The 12882-nt window shown below is 43.9% G+C and overlaps 1 protein-coding gene across 1 annotated transcript in view; it reads right to left on the bottom strand.

Annotated features, from left to right (window-relative positions):
• MCTP1 (multiple C2 and transmembrane domain containing 1) overlaps positions 1–12882 on the bottom strand; it is a 292174-nt gene that overhangs the window by 151944 nt on the left and 127348 nt on the right. Inside the window, exon 11 of the mRNA XM_054178118.1 lies at positions 1530–1632. Coding sequence (XP_054034093.1) covers positions 1530–1632 — 103 coding nt within the window. The remainder of the gene's footprint in view (positions 1–1529; positions 1633–12882) is intronic.

Consider the following 12882-nt stretch of genomic DNA (forward strand, 5'->3'; position numbering starts at 1 on the left):
AAAACAAAACAAAACAAAACAACAACAACAAAAACCACTCCACAACTGTTTGATATAACTCATCTTTGACCAAATGGCTGATCCAGGGGACAGGAATTCCAAGCAAAGCAGCATGGCAAAATGCAGACCTTCAGGTAACTGCATTGCTGGCCAAAAAATTAATTAGCAAATCTGAGGATGAATAAAATACACATAGAGGAGAGGTGAAAACTCTCCTTGAAGGCCTTTTTGAGTTGTCCTATTTGATTCCTGATGAGTCTTTTGTCCACCCCTGCACAACCAAGCAATTTCTTATGCAGACGGCACTGCCAAGCAGCAGAGGTTGATTAGTTATTGGTTCTATTTGTAGACAATTAAAGACAAAGTAGGAAAGAATTTAGCATGGTTTTGCAGAGATATAAATGAGAACTGTGTCTGTAAGCTAATGAGAAGTACAGCTGTGGTGGGGTTTGTTCTTTTGTTCTGAGTTCATTCCTGAAAGCTCACTGCAGGGTAAGCAAGAGAATCCTAGGATGCCAACTGTATAAATGACAAATTAAAAGAGAAAAAAAACCCAACCAAAACAAAACACCCCCAAACAACAAACAAACAAATACCCACCAGAAAAAACCAAACCCAAATCAAAAACAAACCCAAGAAAACAAAATCAGAGTGAATTTGGAGATTTAGGGCAAAATACAGCATTTGCAGTTATGTGCAAGTGAAATAAATGCACAGAAAGCTAAAGGTTTCAGAGGTTTTGCAGCGGGCTCTTAGCTGTTTCAGCAGCAGAGAAACCTGCAGACGATCACTTTCCTACTCCTTGGTGTCTTGTAGAGAAGCAGGGAGAGGAAAAAGGAAACCAAGCAAGACAAACAACAGGAACATTTTGCTTGTGGAAGACGTGGTTTTGCCTGTTTTGTCAGACTTTCACTGCCTTCAGCATAACAGAAGGGTAAAAATCACAAATCTCATCACTTCCCAAGAAACTGTGTGTTTAGGGCTGTACTGGTATGACACAAGATGATGCTGTCAGAAGTGCTGCTGGTAAACGCAAGGAAACAGTGGAAAGTATCCGACTGTGGTACAGAGAAGTAAGAATGCATTTAAAATCCCTCCCTTTATATACTTATCTAATGCTCATTAAGGGTAACAACCACATTTTAATGGAGGTCATAATCACAGGGCCCTTTCTTCCACCCAAAACTTCAGAGCCAAATGCGTGTGATGGATTTGGCCCTTGGATCTCTCCCTGAAGCTGGCAGGAGTCTGGAGAGCTTTGCATTACTCAGTACCTGGTTCCCAAGAAACTGACCTTTGCTTTTTGACCTTTGAAAGAGAGCCTCTTTGATTTTATTTTTTCTGTTCATGCTTTTATCCTCAAAAATTAAGTATTCAGCTGTTCGTTTAGAAACACCAGTGTGGCATCTTTCCCCTCAGAAATCAGCACTAGGTATTTTTTATTCACAAACATATCTTCATCAAACACATCTCCCTCCCCCTAAAAACAGAGCACCCCCAAAAAACCCTCACAAAATCCAAACACCTACAAAGTGAAGACTTTGTTCCATTCTGGATTGAGGTTCTTGTAGACGGTGTGTGTCAGCAGCCTGTCATTGTTCAATTCAACTACACAAAAGGGGTCACTTTTACCTAAAAAGAGAGAAAAATGCAGGGCAAAATTGACCAACTAAGAAAAAAAACCCAACCATCAGCAAGGTAAAATAAAAATTAATTGCAGGGTTTGGGGTTTTTTAATTTCTTTTTTTTTTCCCTACTTTTTCTAAGCTGCATTGTAACTGTCTTGGGAATTAATTGAGGGAAGTCTTATGGAAGTCTGCATTAGATTCAAGACGATCATAACAGGCTGTTCACATCAGTAATACTAAAAGAACATCTTTTATTTGTCTTAAAAAATAGGAAAAAATACAAATGAAAATTAAAAAAGAAAAAGAGGAAAAAGAGAAAAGAAAAAGAAAATAAAAATAGAAAGAAAATAGAAAAAAAAGAAAAAGAAAAGAAAAGAAAAAGAAAAAGAAAAAGAAAAGAAAGAAAAGAAAAAGAAAAAGAAAGAAAAAGAAAAAAAAAAAAAAAGAAAGGAAAGGAAAAGAAAGAAAAGGAAAGGAAAAAGAAAAAGAAAAAAGAAAAAAGAAAAAAGAAAGAAAAGAAAGAAAAAGAAAAAGAAAAAGAAAAAGAAAAAGAAAAAGAAAAAGAAAAAAGAAAAAGAAAAAGAAAAAGAAAAAGAAAAAAAGAAAAAGAAAAAAGGAAAAAGAAAAAAGAAAAGAAAAGAAAAGAAAAAGGAAAAGAAAGAAAAGAGAAGGAAAAAAATAAAAAGGAACAGAAAAAGGAAAGGGAAAAAAATGAAAAGAAAAAGAAATCACCATATAGACTTTTCTTGATGAAAACCAGCACGTTCCTAAAAGGTGCCGAGCACGCCTTCTGAGAGAGCTGAGAGAACTTTACTTTAATGGTGCTGGCTGTAATGATAACATAATTAAAGCATTTTAATAGGTAGGAAAGGTATTATTCCACATTATTTGTAATAACACATCACCTGTGTGATACTTATCCAAAGATTATTGTGCCCCTACACCTTTCACGCTGCACAAATCCTCTCCCCAAAATCAAAAAGAAAGCCTTAAAGACCGTCGTAAGATAAAAGACCTAAAGACCAGAGGGGGGAAGTGGGGAGGGGGTGGAAATGGGCAAGTACAATTAAACAATGAGATGATATCAGCTGGAATGATGGGCTGTAGTCTCAGCACAGCAGAGGCTCAAAGGTGGTGGAGGTTTTTGTATACATTAAAGCACAATGAAGTAGCTTTGCATATATTTACAAGAAGGTTTTTCCCTCAGCATGAAAGCCACCACAGGAGAAAGCATGGAGATGCTGCTCTGAAAATGGAATACGTAGATAAATGGAAGCAGTAACAACCTGGACTGGATGGGGAGGTTGTTTTTTTTTAATTATTATTACCTTTGTGGTTGTTGTTTTGTTTTGTTTTGTTTTGGTATGGTTTGGTTTGGTTTGTTTTGGTTGGTTTTGGTTTGGTTGGGTTGGGTTTGTTTTGTTATTTTTGGTGTTTCATTTTGTGGAGGGGTTTTTGTTTGTTTGTTTTTGTTGTTTTGTTTTAATCTAAAGACAGAAGGAAAAAAAAACAGGGAAAGGACTTGTGTGACCCTGAATGTGAAATAAGCAGCTTATAGCCTGTACCAGGTGACATATGCTTTGATACCAAGCAAAGAGCAAGAAAACTCATACCAACTGGAAGTTTAGGGGGAGAAGACACAAAAGTTCTACTGAGCTTATTCTGAAGATTCCCAGGAGGGGCAATGTTTGTGTATGGGAAGGAGAAGAAGGAAATAAAACACCTAAATACCAAACTTAACATGTTTGCTTGTGTGGGAGGACAGAAAAATAAATGAAAAAATGGAGCTCTCTGAGGAGGCAGAAAGCAAAAGATAGGAAGAATGGCACCTCCAGGTCTTTGGAGCAACCCTGAAATTTCCTGGGAAGGGTAAGAAGGCATTGTGAGGAAGATCTGAGGAGCAGCCTTGGGCAGTAAGGAAAACATGAGCATAGGCAGCAGATCGAGGCAGGTGATTCTGTCCCCCTGCTCCGCTCCAGTGAGATCCCACCTGGAGTACTCTGTCCAGTTCTGCAGCCCCTACTACAGGAAGGATCTGGAGGTGCTGGAAGGTGTCCAGAGAAGGGACAGAGGATGAACAGAGGGCTGGAGCTGCTCTGCTATGAGGACAGACTAGAGGGAGTTGGAGCTGCTCAGTCTGGAGAAGTAGAAGGCTCCAAGGAGACCAAATTGTGGCCTTCCAGTATCTATCTGAAGGGGGCTACAAGAAAGCTGGAGAGGCACTTTTTAGGGTGTCAGGGAGTGATAGGACTGGGGGGAATGGAAAAAAAAATTAAATGGGTAGACTCAGATTGGATGTTAGGAAGAAGTTCTTCCCCATGAGGGTGGTGAGACACTGGCACAGGTTGCCCAGGGAGGTGGCAGAAGCCTCATCCCTGGAGGTTTTTGAAGGCCAGGCTGGAGGTGACTGTGAGCAATGTGATGCAGTGTGAGATGTCCCTGCCCATGGCAGGAGGGTTGGAACTGGCTGATCCTTGAGGCCCCTTCCAACCCTGACAATTCTATGATTCTATGAAGGGGCATGGTGAGAAGACAGTCACAATAAAAAGGCGATGGAGAGAAGAAATCGCGGTGTGGAGCAAATTATTTAACTTATGTTTCAAATTGTGGCAGCAACGGCAACCTCTGAAGGTGCTGGCCAAGACAGACAGATGCTACCCCTCCTACCTGTTTTGACTTCCACCACTAACTGAGCAGAATAACACTTGCCTTTGGCACAGAGAACCCCTGCATGCACAATTTACAGGTATGGCTACAAATCCATTTGGTAGGAAAACCACAGAATAAAATTGCTGCTGCCAGAGCCCAAGGGAACTTTGTCTGACAGAAATCAACACCTGAGTTGCTTGCACACTGTGGAGAGGTTTGTTGTTGCCTCTGGACTTTGGACAGCCAAGTGTTTGAAGGCTATTGAATGTTGTCATTGGTCACCCACAATCAAATCTAAGCAACTGTATTCCACAATGTCTTCAATACCTCCATCATGCACTGTAAGAAGCCACAAAGAGAGCAGCTCAATGGGGCCACATTAATGATATTAGGGAGGCATGCAATTTGTTTCATACCTTTATACAAATGACAATGAAATCAATATTTAGACAAGCTGTCTGGGGGGAGGGGGTCACATCTTCCCCCACTGCAGTATTGATTCAGACTACATCAGAGGTTAATGTGCATATTATTAACTTTAATGATAAAGAATAATTGTTTTAAGCACCCTGTGAATTATGGCTAGAGCTGATGGTTACTTTCTCCAGAAAGCAACAAACCACTGAATTCTTCCCATTAAAGCTGAAAAATGAGTAATTCATTAGCCAGCAGAAGTGGATGCATCACACATCTCAATGTTTTCCTACTTCAGCAGGATAAAATATAAGGTAGGAAACTTGTATTTATTTAGGAAGCTTAAATATAGACTCATAGAATCATAGAATCATGGAATGGTCTGCATTGGAAGGGGCCTCCAAAGGTCATGCAGTCCAAACCCCGCTGCAGTAAGCAGGGGCACCCTCAACTAGAGATTTATTTAGGAGTATATTTGGCTGCCCAGAGAGGTTGTGGAGTCTCCATCACTGGAGATATTCAAACCTGCCTGGATGTGGTCCTGTGTGACCAGCTCTAGGTGATCCTGCTCTGGCAGAGGGGGTTGGACTGGAAGATCTTTTGTGGTCCCTTCCAACCCCTAACATTCTGTGATTCAGTGTGCAACTTAAAAGATATTTATTTAGGAAACTTAAACATAATTTAAATGGTCTTTACATTTCAGTATTTGAAAGATACACCCTCCCCACCAAAAAACTAACAGTTAGAACACCAAGACAGAACTGACACAGCAAGTGAGACAGATGATGTTATTTTATCTCCTTTTACAAATTATCATCAGTTATATTTGCATGTGACAGTGCCAGCGTGATTGTGCTTACTAATTGCATACAGACCAAGGAAAATGCGCTGGCAGTGCCCAAAGGCCTCCTTCTGCAAACAAGAGAAAGTATTCACCACAATCATTTGTTTCCTGCATCTGTGGAGGTGACTCTCTGCATGGATTTGAATGGATACCAATCCGCTGAAAGCTAAATAATCTCTAGTCTCAATCACAGAGGTCCTTGACCAAGCCAAAGATAAACAGCTTTCAGAAATAAGTGATATAACTAAAAGGAGACTCAGATTAGATGTAAGAAGGACACTTTTCTTACACTGAGGATGGTGAAGACACTGGCACAGGTTGCCCAGAGAAGGTGTGGATGCAACATCCCTACAGGTGTTCAAGGCTGTGTAGGATGCAGCGCTGAGCAGCCTGGTCTAGTTGAAGATGTCTTTACCCATGGCAGTAGTTGGGATTAGATCACAGAATCACAGAATTGTTTGGTTGGAAAAGGCCTCAAAATCATTGAGTCCAACCATCAACACAACACCACCACGGCCACGAAACCATGTCCCAAAGTGCCATGGCTACATAGTATCACAGTATCACCAAGGTTGGAAGAGCCCTCAAAGATCACCAAGTCCAACCTGTCACCACAGACCTCATGACTAGCCCATGGCACCAAGTGCCACATCCAATCCCCTCTTGAACCACCTCCAGGGACGGTGACTCCACCACCTCCCTGGGCAGCACATTCCAATGACGAATGACTCGCTCAGTGAAGAACTTTCTCCTCACCATGAGCCTAAACTTCCCCTGGTGCAGCTTTCCTTTGAATACCTCCAGGGATGGGGATTCCACCACCTCTCTGGGTAACGTGTTCCAATGTCTGACCACTCTTTAAGGCCCCTTCCAATCCAAATCCTTCTATGAAGAAATGAAAAATTCCCCCATTCACACTCAACATTTCACCTCTTCTCCCCTGCTATAACTTTAAAACATTTCAAGATCAAACTTGACAAAATGAAAAGGTGCAGGGGGAGGCCCAAGCACCAAGTTCCCCAGCTATGAACATCTCTGCTAAGGAATACTTCTTTTACCACAAGAGGAGGCCATGAAGGTCCCCACAGCATACAGCAAGCTGGGTGTCTGTAGGAGAGCAACATTCTTTTGCTGAGGTGTTGAACATATGGTACTTGAAAATGATATTTGGTTCCAAACCCAACTAAGTGAACATGATCCAGAAAGACAAAGCCAGAGCAAGGCACAACTACTTGGTGAACTCAGGTCCATCTGTCATCATTCAAGCTCCCAGGATTAGAAAGGGTAACTGCAGTCTTAACTCTCACCTGAAGGCCATGGCAATCTGCTACCCTGCAAGGGTGTGCAGTAATGGGATTATTCCCAAAGAAGCCTTCAAAGAACACTAAAATATTCAAAGATGTTGCCCTGAGGTCTCCTTGGTCTCCAGAAGGACCAAGGAAATGTGGGAACTTACAGTGTTACAGTAATCCACACATGGAGTACTGTGTCCAGTTCCGGGCTCCACAATTCAAGAGAGACGGAAGATTTGATGGAGAGAGTCAACAGAGAGTTCCAAGGATGGTTGGAGGACTGGAACCTTCTCTGCTATGAATGACTGAGAGCACTAGGGTTGTTCAGTCTGGAGAAGAGAAAGGCTGAGAGGGGATCTGATCAATGTCTATCAATAGAATCACAGAATCAATAAGGTTTGGAAAAGACCACAGGGATCATCAGGTCCAACCTATTACCTAAGGACTAACTAAACCATGGCTTCAAGTGCCACGTCCAATCCTTTTTTTGAACACCTCCAGGGCAGTGACTCCACCACCTCCCTGGGCAGCACATTCCAATGGAAAATTACTCTGTGAAGAACTTTCCCGTCACCTGGAGCTAAACTTCCCTGGCACACCTTGAGACTGTGTCTTCCTGAGGCGTGGGTGTCAGCAGGTGCCAGGCTCTTTGTGGTGGTGCCCAGTGACAGGACAAAGAACAAACAGTACAACCCAGGAGGTTCCACCTGAGCAGGTGTGAGGGTGCTAGAGCCCTGAAGCAGGCTGCCCAGAGAGGTTGTGGAGTCTCCTTCTCTGGAGACTTTCCAGCCCTGCCTGGATGTTGTTTCCTGTGTGAACCTGTGCTGGTCCTGCTCTGGCAGGGGGTTGGACTCTATGATCTCCTGAGGTCCCTTCCAATCCCTAACATCCTTTGATCCTGCGTGACTTCTGTCCAGTTAACACAAACTATCAGTTCCAAGTAAGAGACAGAGAAATGGCTTTTCCCATTCATATACAGGAGAACCACGTGTCCAGAGGAGTCTGTGCTGTCCATCCAGCAGTTCCAAAAGTCCACTCAAAAACCTTTGGCTTGGCTTGTGCTGCTCAAGCTAATTACATCATTCTAAATCCTGCTGCCACCAATAGATGTCTTTCACTACAGACCAACTCATCACTATCCTGGATCACCAGCCACATGTCAAGAAATTCTAACCAAATACCTCTATTGAGGATCTTCCAACCTGACCCTTTCTTTGTGTCTTTTGTTGGCCTCCATCCAGCAGTGACATCCAAAAGGACATCTACAAACTTCTGATCACAGCCCTAGATGTCTGCTGAGTGCTGTGCCAGGGTAAGATCACCACCACAACCAACACTAAAGACTTTTGAGTAATCCCAAGACCTCAGTGGGACTAATCTCTGTTTGAAGGAACCCATGAGTTAGCAAAAACCAGTGAAGGACACTTCCTAACCTACTGCAACCAGACCTCCATGAGAAGTAAAACCAATCTCATGAATCCATTCCTTTGCTGTAACATCTCAGGCTGCTTGGACTCTACTTGTAGAGTCCTAAGGGCTCCTGGAATGACAGAAAGGAAGCTTCTCATTTGGTGGATCTCCTTCATACTTTTTCTTTTTTGCCTCCCTTAATCCATTACAGATCTGGACCCCCTGACAAGGTCCCCTGGAATGAATTCTACTTTGCAATGTAAGTTACCACTGAAAAAAATAATAATTAAAACATAAAGAACTACCTATCTTTTGAAGCTTCCCACTTTATCCATCATGCCACACATCACATCTAGTCTGACAGATGTCCTTGTTCATGCTGTGCTGTATATTTAATCTTCACACAGATGGGAGGACCAGAGCATGAGCTGAGGCTACTCCACTTGGATCCAGGTATTTCACTTCCACCAGCACTGTGTCCCTCGTGTGGCACACTACACACACACACTAATTAAAATGTTAGTCTTCCACCTGTCACCTTGCTTCTCAGAATTACAGCATGCCTATGGATGAACTCTACAGAGAAGCACAGAATCACCTTATTGATCTCCACAACTACCTGAAGGGAGGTTGTAGAGAGGCGGAGGTTGGTCTCTTCTCCCAGGCAGCCAGCACCAGAACAAGAGGACACAGTCTCAGGCTGCACCAGGGGGGTTTAGGCTGGAAGTTAGGAAGAAGTTCTATACAGAGAGAGTGATTGCCCATTGGAATAGGCTGCCTGGGGAGGTGGTGGAGTCACCATCATTGGAGGTGTTCAGGAGGAGACTTGATGGGGTGCTTGGTGCCATGGGTTAGTTGTTTAGGTGGTGTTGGATTGGTTGATGGGTTGGACGCAATGATCTTGAAGGTCTCTTCCAACCTGGTTTGGTCTATTCTATTCTATTCTATTCTATTCTATTCTATTCTATTCTATTCTATTCTTAAAGAGACCTCTGGAGCTCACCCAGCCCAACTCCCCTACTCCAGCAGGGCACCCACAGCAGCTTGCCCAGGAGCAGAATGACCGGGGGGATTGGAAGCTCTCCACAGAAGGAGACTCCACAACCTCTCTGGGCAGCCTGCTCCAGGCCTCCAGCACCTTCACACCAAAGAATTTTCTCCTCCTGTTCAGGTGGAACCTCCTGGGGTCCATTTTGTGCTCATTGCTCAGCTCTTGCTGAGCATTCAGAGGATCCTCTCCCAAGCTGTTCTTTTCCATGATGCCTTGTGGGGCTCTGGGCATTCAGTACACCCAGAAACTGGAATCAGCCCCGTTCCAGAACAGTCTAAGCTTTAAGAGGGGCAAACCAGAAACTAGAGAGTACTTGTTTGCTATCTGCTTCAAAATTCCATGCCCCCAAGGAAGTCCTTCACAAAAGAAATCAAGGCAGTTGGGAGCTCAAGATTCATTACCTGGATCTGAGAAAGTTGGCCACTGGAACAACTCTTTGCTCCTTCAAGTGCATGAAGTACAATTTTTCATAACAGGAAAGAGGTGTAAATAGTCACAATTTTTAACTGCCTCTCAAAACATTGGGAAAAATCAAAGTAATCAAGGCCTCAACCTCCACACAATTTCAGCATCTGCTTTCTTTCTTCTCAAGTGGCTAAAACACCACACTTCCTAACAGTGTGGATGTGTTTTGCACTTGGGAAAGGCCCCTTGCAACAGTTCAAAGGCCACAGGACTTCCATATTTGTAGATCAGATGGCTTGTTAAGCTGGAACTCACCAGCTAGTATCAACGCTGCTAGGTGGCTTGTGAACCCTTGTGAACTGGTAAGAACATCAGAGCTGGTGGACTGGTCTCAGATATAGAATAATGGAATCACAGAACTGCCAGGATTGGAAGGGACCTCAAGGATCATCCAGTCCCAACCCCCCTGCCATAGGCAGGGACACCTCACACTAGATCAAACTGCCCAGGGCCACATCCAGCCTGGCCTTAAAAACTTCCAGGGATGAGGTTTCTACCACCTCCCTGGGCAACCTGTGCCAGTCTCTCACCACCCTCATGGGGAAGAACTTTTTCCTAACATCCAATCTGAGTCTACCCATTTCCAGTTTTGCTCCATTCCCCCCAGTCCTATCACTCCCTGACACCCTCAGAAGTCCCTCCCCAGCTTTCCTGTAGCCCCCTTCAGATACTGGAAGGCCACAATCTGCAAGTGAAGCCCATCTTCCAGCTTGGAGGTGAAATGAGCTCTTACCCAACCTAATGAGCAGCCAAAACCGACAAAAAGTTGGGCTCCATCTCAAATTCAATGCCAAAAGTATTGTTTTGGGGTTTTTTTCTCCACAAGAGACCAAAGGACACGTGAGCAATTCAGGTGTATCTTTCATTGGTGTGTAAACATGAACTCCACCTGAATGTTTGAGCTGTCAAACTGCAAGACAATACCATTCATATTTCTGAGCAAGTTAAACAGGTCTGTCATGGAGTGGTCCCTAAGGCCTCATGAAAACTTTTGATTCTTGGTAAATTGTTTTCCCAGCAAAACTTCATCTTGCAGCACAGCAAATCTTCCAAGGAGGGACCTTAATTCAACATCATTGCACTTCTGTGCTCACTTCCTAGCTCCACTTGTACACAAATGGGAGTTTCTTTCTTGACCTGAGAGACCTGAGGCTTTTTAGTCCAGAGAAGACTCAGAGGGGATTTAGTAGATGTCTATAAATATCTGAGGGCTGGGGGTCAAGAGGCAGGGGACAGGCTCTGCTTAGTCTCCCCCTGGGATAGAAAGAGGGTAATGGATGTAAACTCAGGCACAGGAGGTTCCACCTCAACAGGAAGAGGAACTTCTGCACTGTGAGGCTCCCAGAGCACTGGAGCAGGCTGCCCAGAGAAGTTGTGGAGTCTCCTTCTCTGGAGCTTTTCCAGCCCTGCCTGGATGTGTTCCTGTGTGACCTATGCTGGATTCTATGGTCCTGCTGTGGCAGGGAGGTTGGACTTGAAGATCTCCTGAAGTCCCTTCCCACCCCTTACATCCTGTGAGCCTGGGATCAAAAGCTCTCACAACCTCAATTTACATTTCTGGCTTAGCCATGTTTTGTACAAGTGAAACTATGGTGGCCTTGTGTTATAAAACTCTGTTTAATACACACCCCTGCCTCTAGGAATCTGCATTGTTCAGTTCATAGTGTGAAAAGGGAGACTTTAGTAAAGACATGTGGTAACATCCATATTTTACTCAGCATGGTGATTCCCTGGCTTAGAAAACAACAGAACCACCTGTGCACAGCCACAATCATTGTGCTTTTCTTTTTCAATCTTTGAAAAACCCTTTTAGGAAAGGCAATAAAAAATCAGGAAGACCACCAGATGATGTAGAACAAGCATCTCCATCCTTTCCTCCTTTGGCAGGGGGGGGGGTTGGACCCAATGATCTCTGGAGGTCCCTTCCAACATCTAATGTTCTGTGATTCATAATCAGAGCTTCCACAAATTCCTGCAAGGATCTACCACTGATGCAAGTGTTGATCAAAGCAGATGCAACACAAGAAGCATATGGCGGACCTACCTGTCCCCTGAAGAACTTCCTATGCTTCCATGAGCCCTGTGGTGGTATCTCTTTTATGGTTATAGTGATAGGATGAGGGGCAATGGCTTTGAGCTGGGAGAGGGGAAATTGAGACTGGAGATGAGCAAGACATTTTTGAGAGTGAGGGTGGGGAGAGCCTGGCACAGGTTGCCCAGGGAGGCTGTGACTACCTCCTCCCTGGAAGTGCTGAAAGCCAGGCTGGATGAGGCCTTGAGCAACTTGGGCTGGTGGGAGGTGTCCCTGTTCATGGCAGGGGGGTTGGAACTGGATTGTCTTTAATGTTCCATCCAACCCAGCCCAATACTTCAGCATACATCAAGAGACACAAAAAGTTTCCCAATTTTTTGTCTCCAGCAGTTTCCTGAACACAATCAGGTGTGTGGCAGGGTAAGTACAATGGGTCACTTAACACCTGCCTGCCACTGACCAGTCCATGAAGTTAGATAAACTGGTGGAAAGCCAACTCCAGCACTGACTACACCATGACCTGACTTAAAACACATCTGCACTAACTGCACTCTGAACTCAGCCTTACACAAATGGTTTACATTCCTCAAACTACATTAGCAAAACTACAACCACAGAGACAAACCAGAAATTGGTTTGGACAGTTTAAACAAATAGATAGATAGACAGATAGATAGATAGATAGATAGATATCACTCATAAGGGCTTCCATTTCCATAGCTACTTGTTAAAGTCAAGCTCACAAACCACCACTTGACAAAGTCAAACCAAGTTTAATGTGGGTTATGAAAGCTGCAAAACTGTTTGAATATTTCATGGGCTATTATGGCTCTCCCTTACTCCTGGCCATGCCTGTCCATTAGGGACCGAAGTCCCCCACAGCCAAAAAAGGGTTGTTTGGGGTGTTGGGTTTTTTTTTTGTGGGGGGGAAGACAAGACTGCCAGTTCATGACTCTGGGGGGGCAGTGCCACTCATGCAGACACTAATGTCACTAATGTTGTTCCAAGCTCCCTGCCAGCCAGCTGCTTGCAACAGAGCAGTCAGCCTGACCTTTGGCCAGGAGGAGGAATGGCTCAATAGCATGAGAAGCTGCCTT

This window comes from Dryobates pubescens, chromosome Z, assembly GCF_014839835.1.
Source record: "Dryobates pubescens isolate bDryPub1 chromosome Z, bDryPub1.pri, whole genome shotgun sequence".
In the NCBI taxonomy this organism is placed as follows: domain Eukaryota; kingdom Metazoa; phylum Chordata; class Aves; order Piciformes; family Picidae; genus Dryobates; species Dryobates pubescens.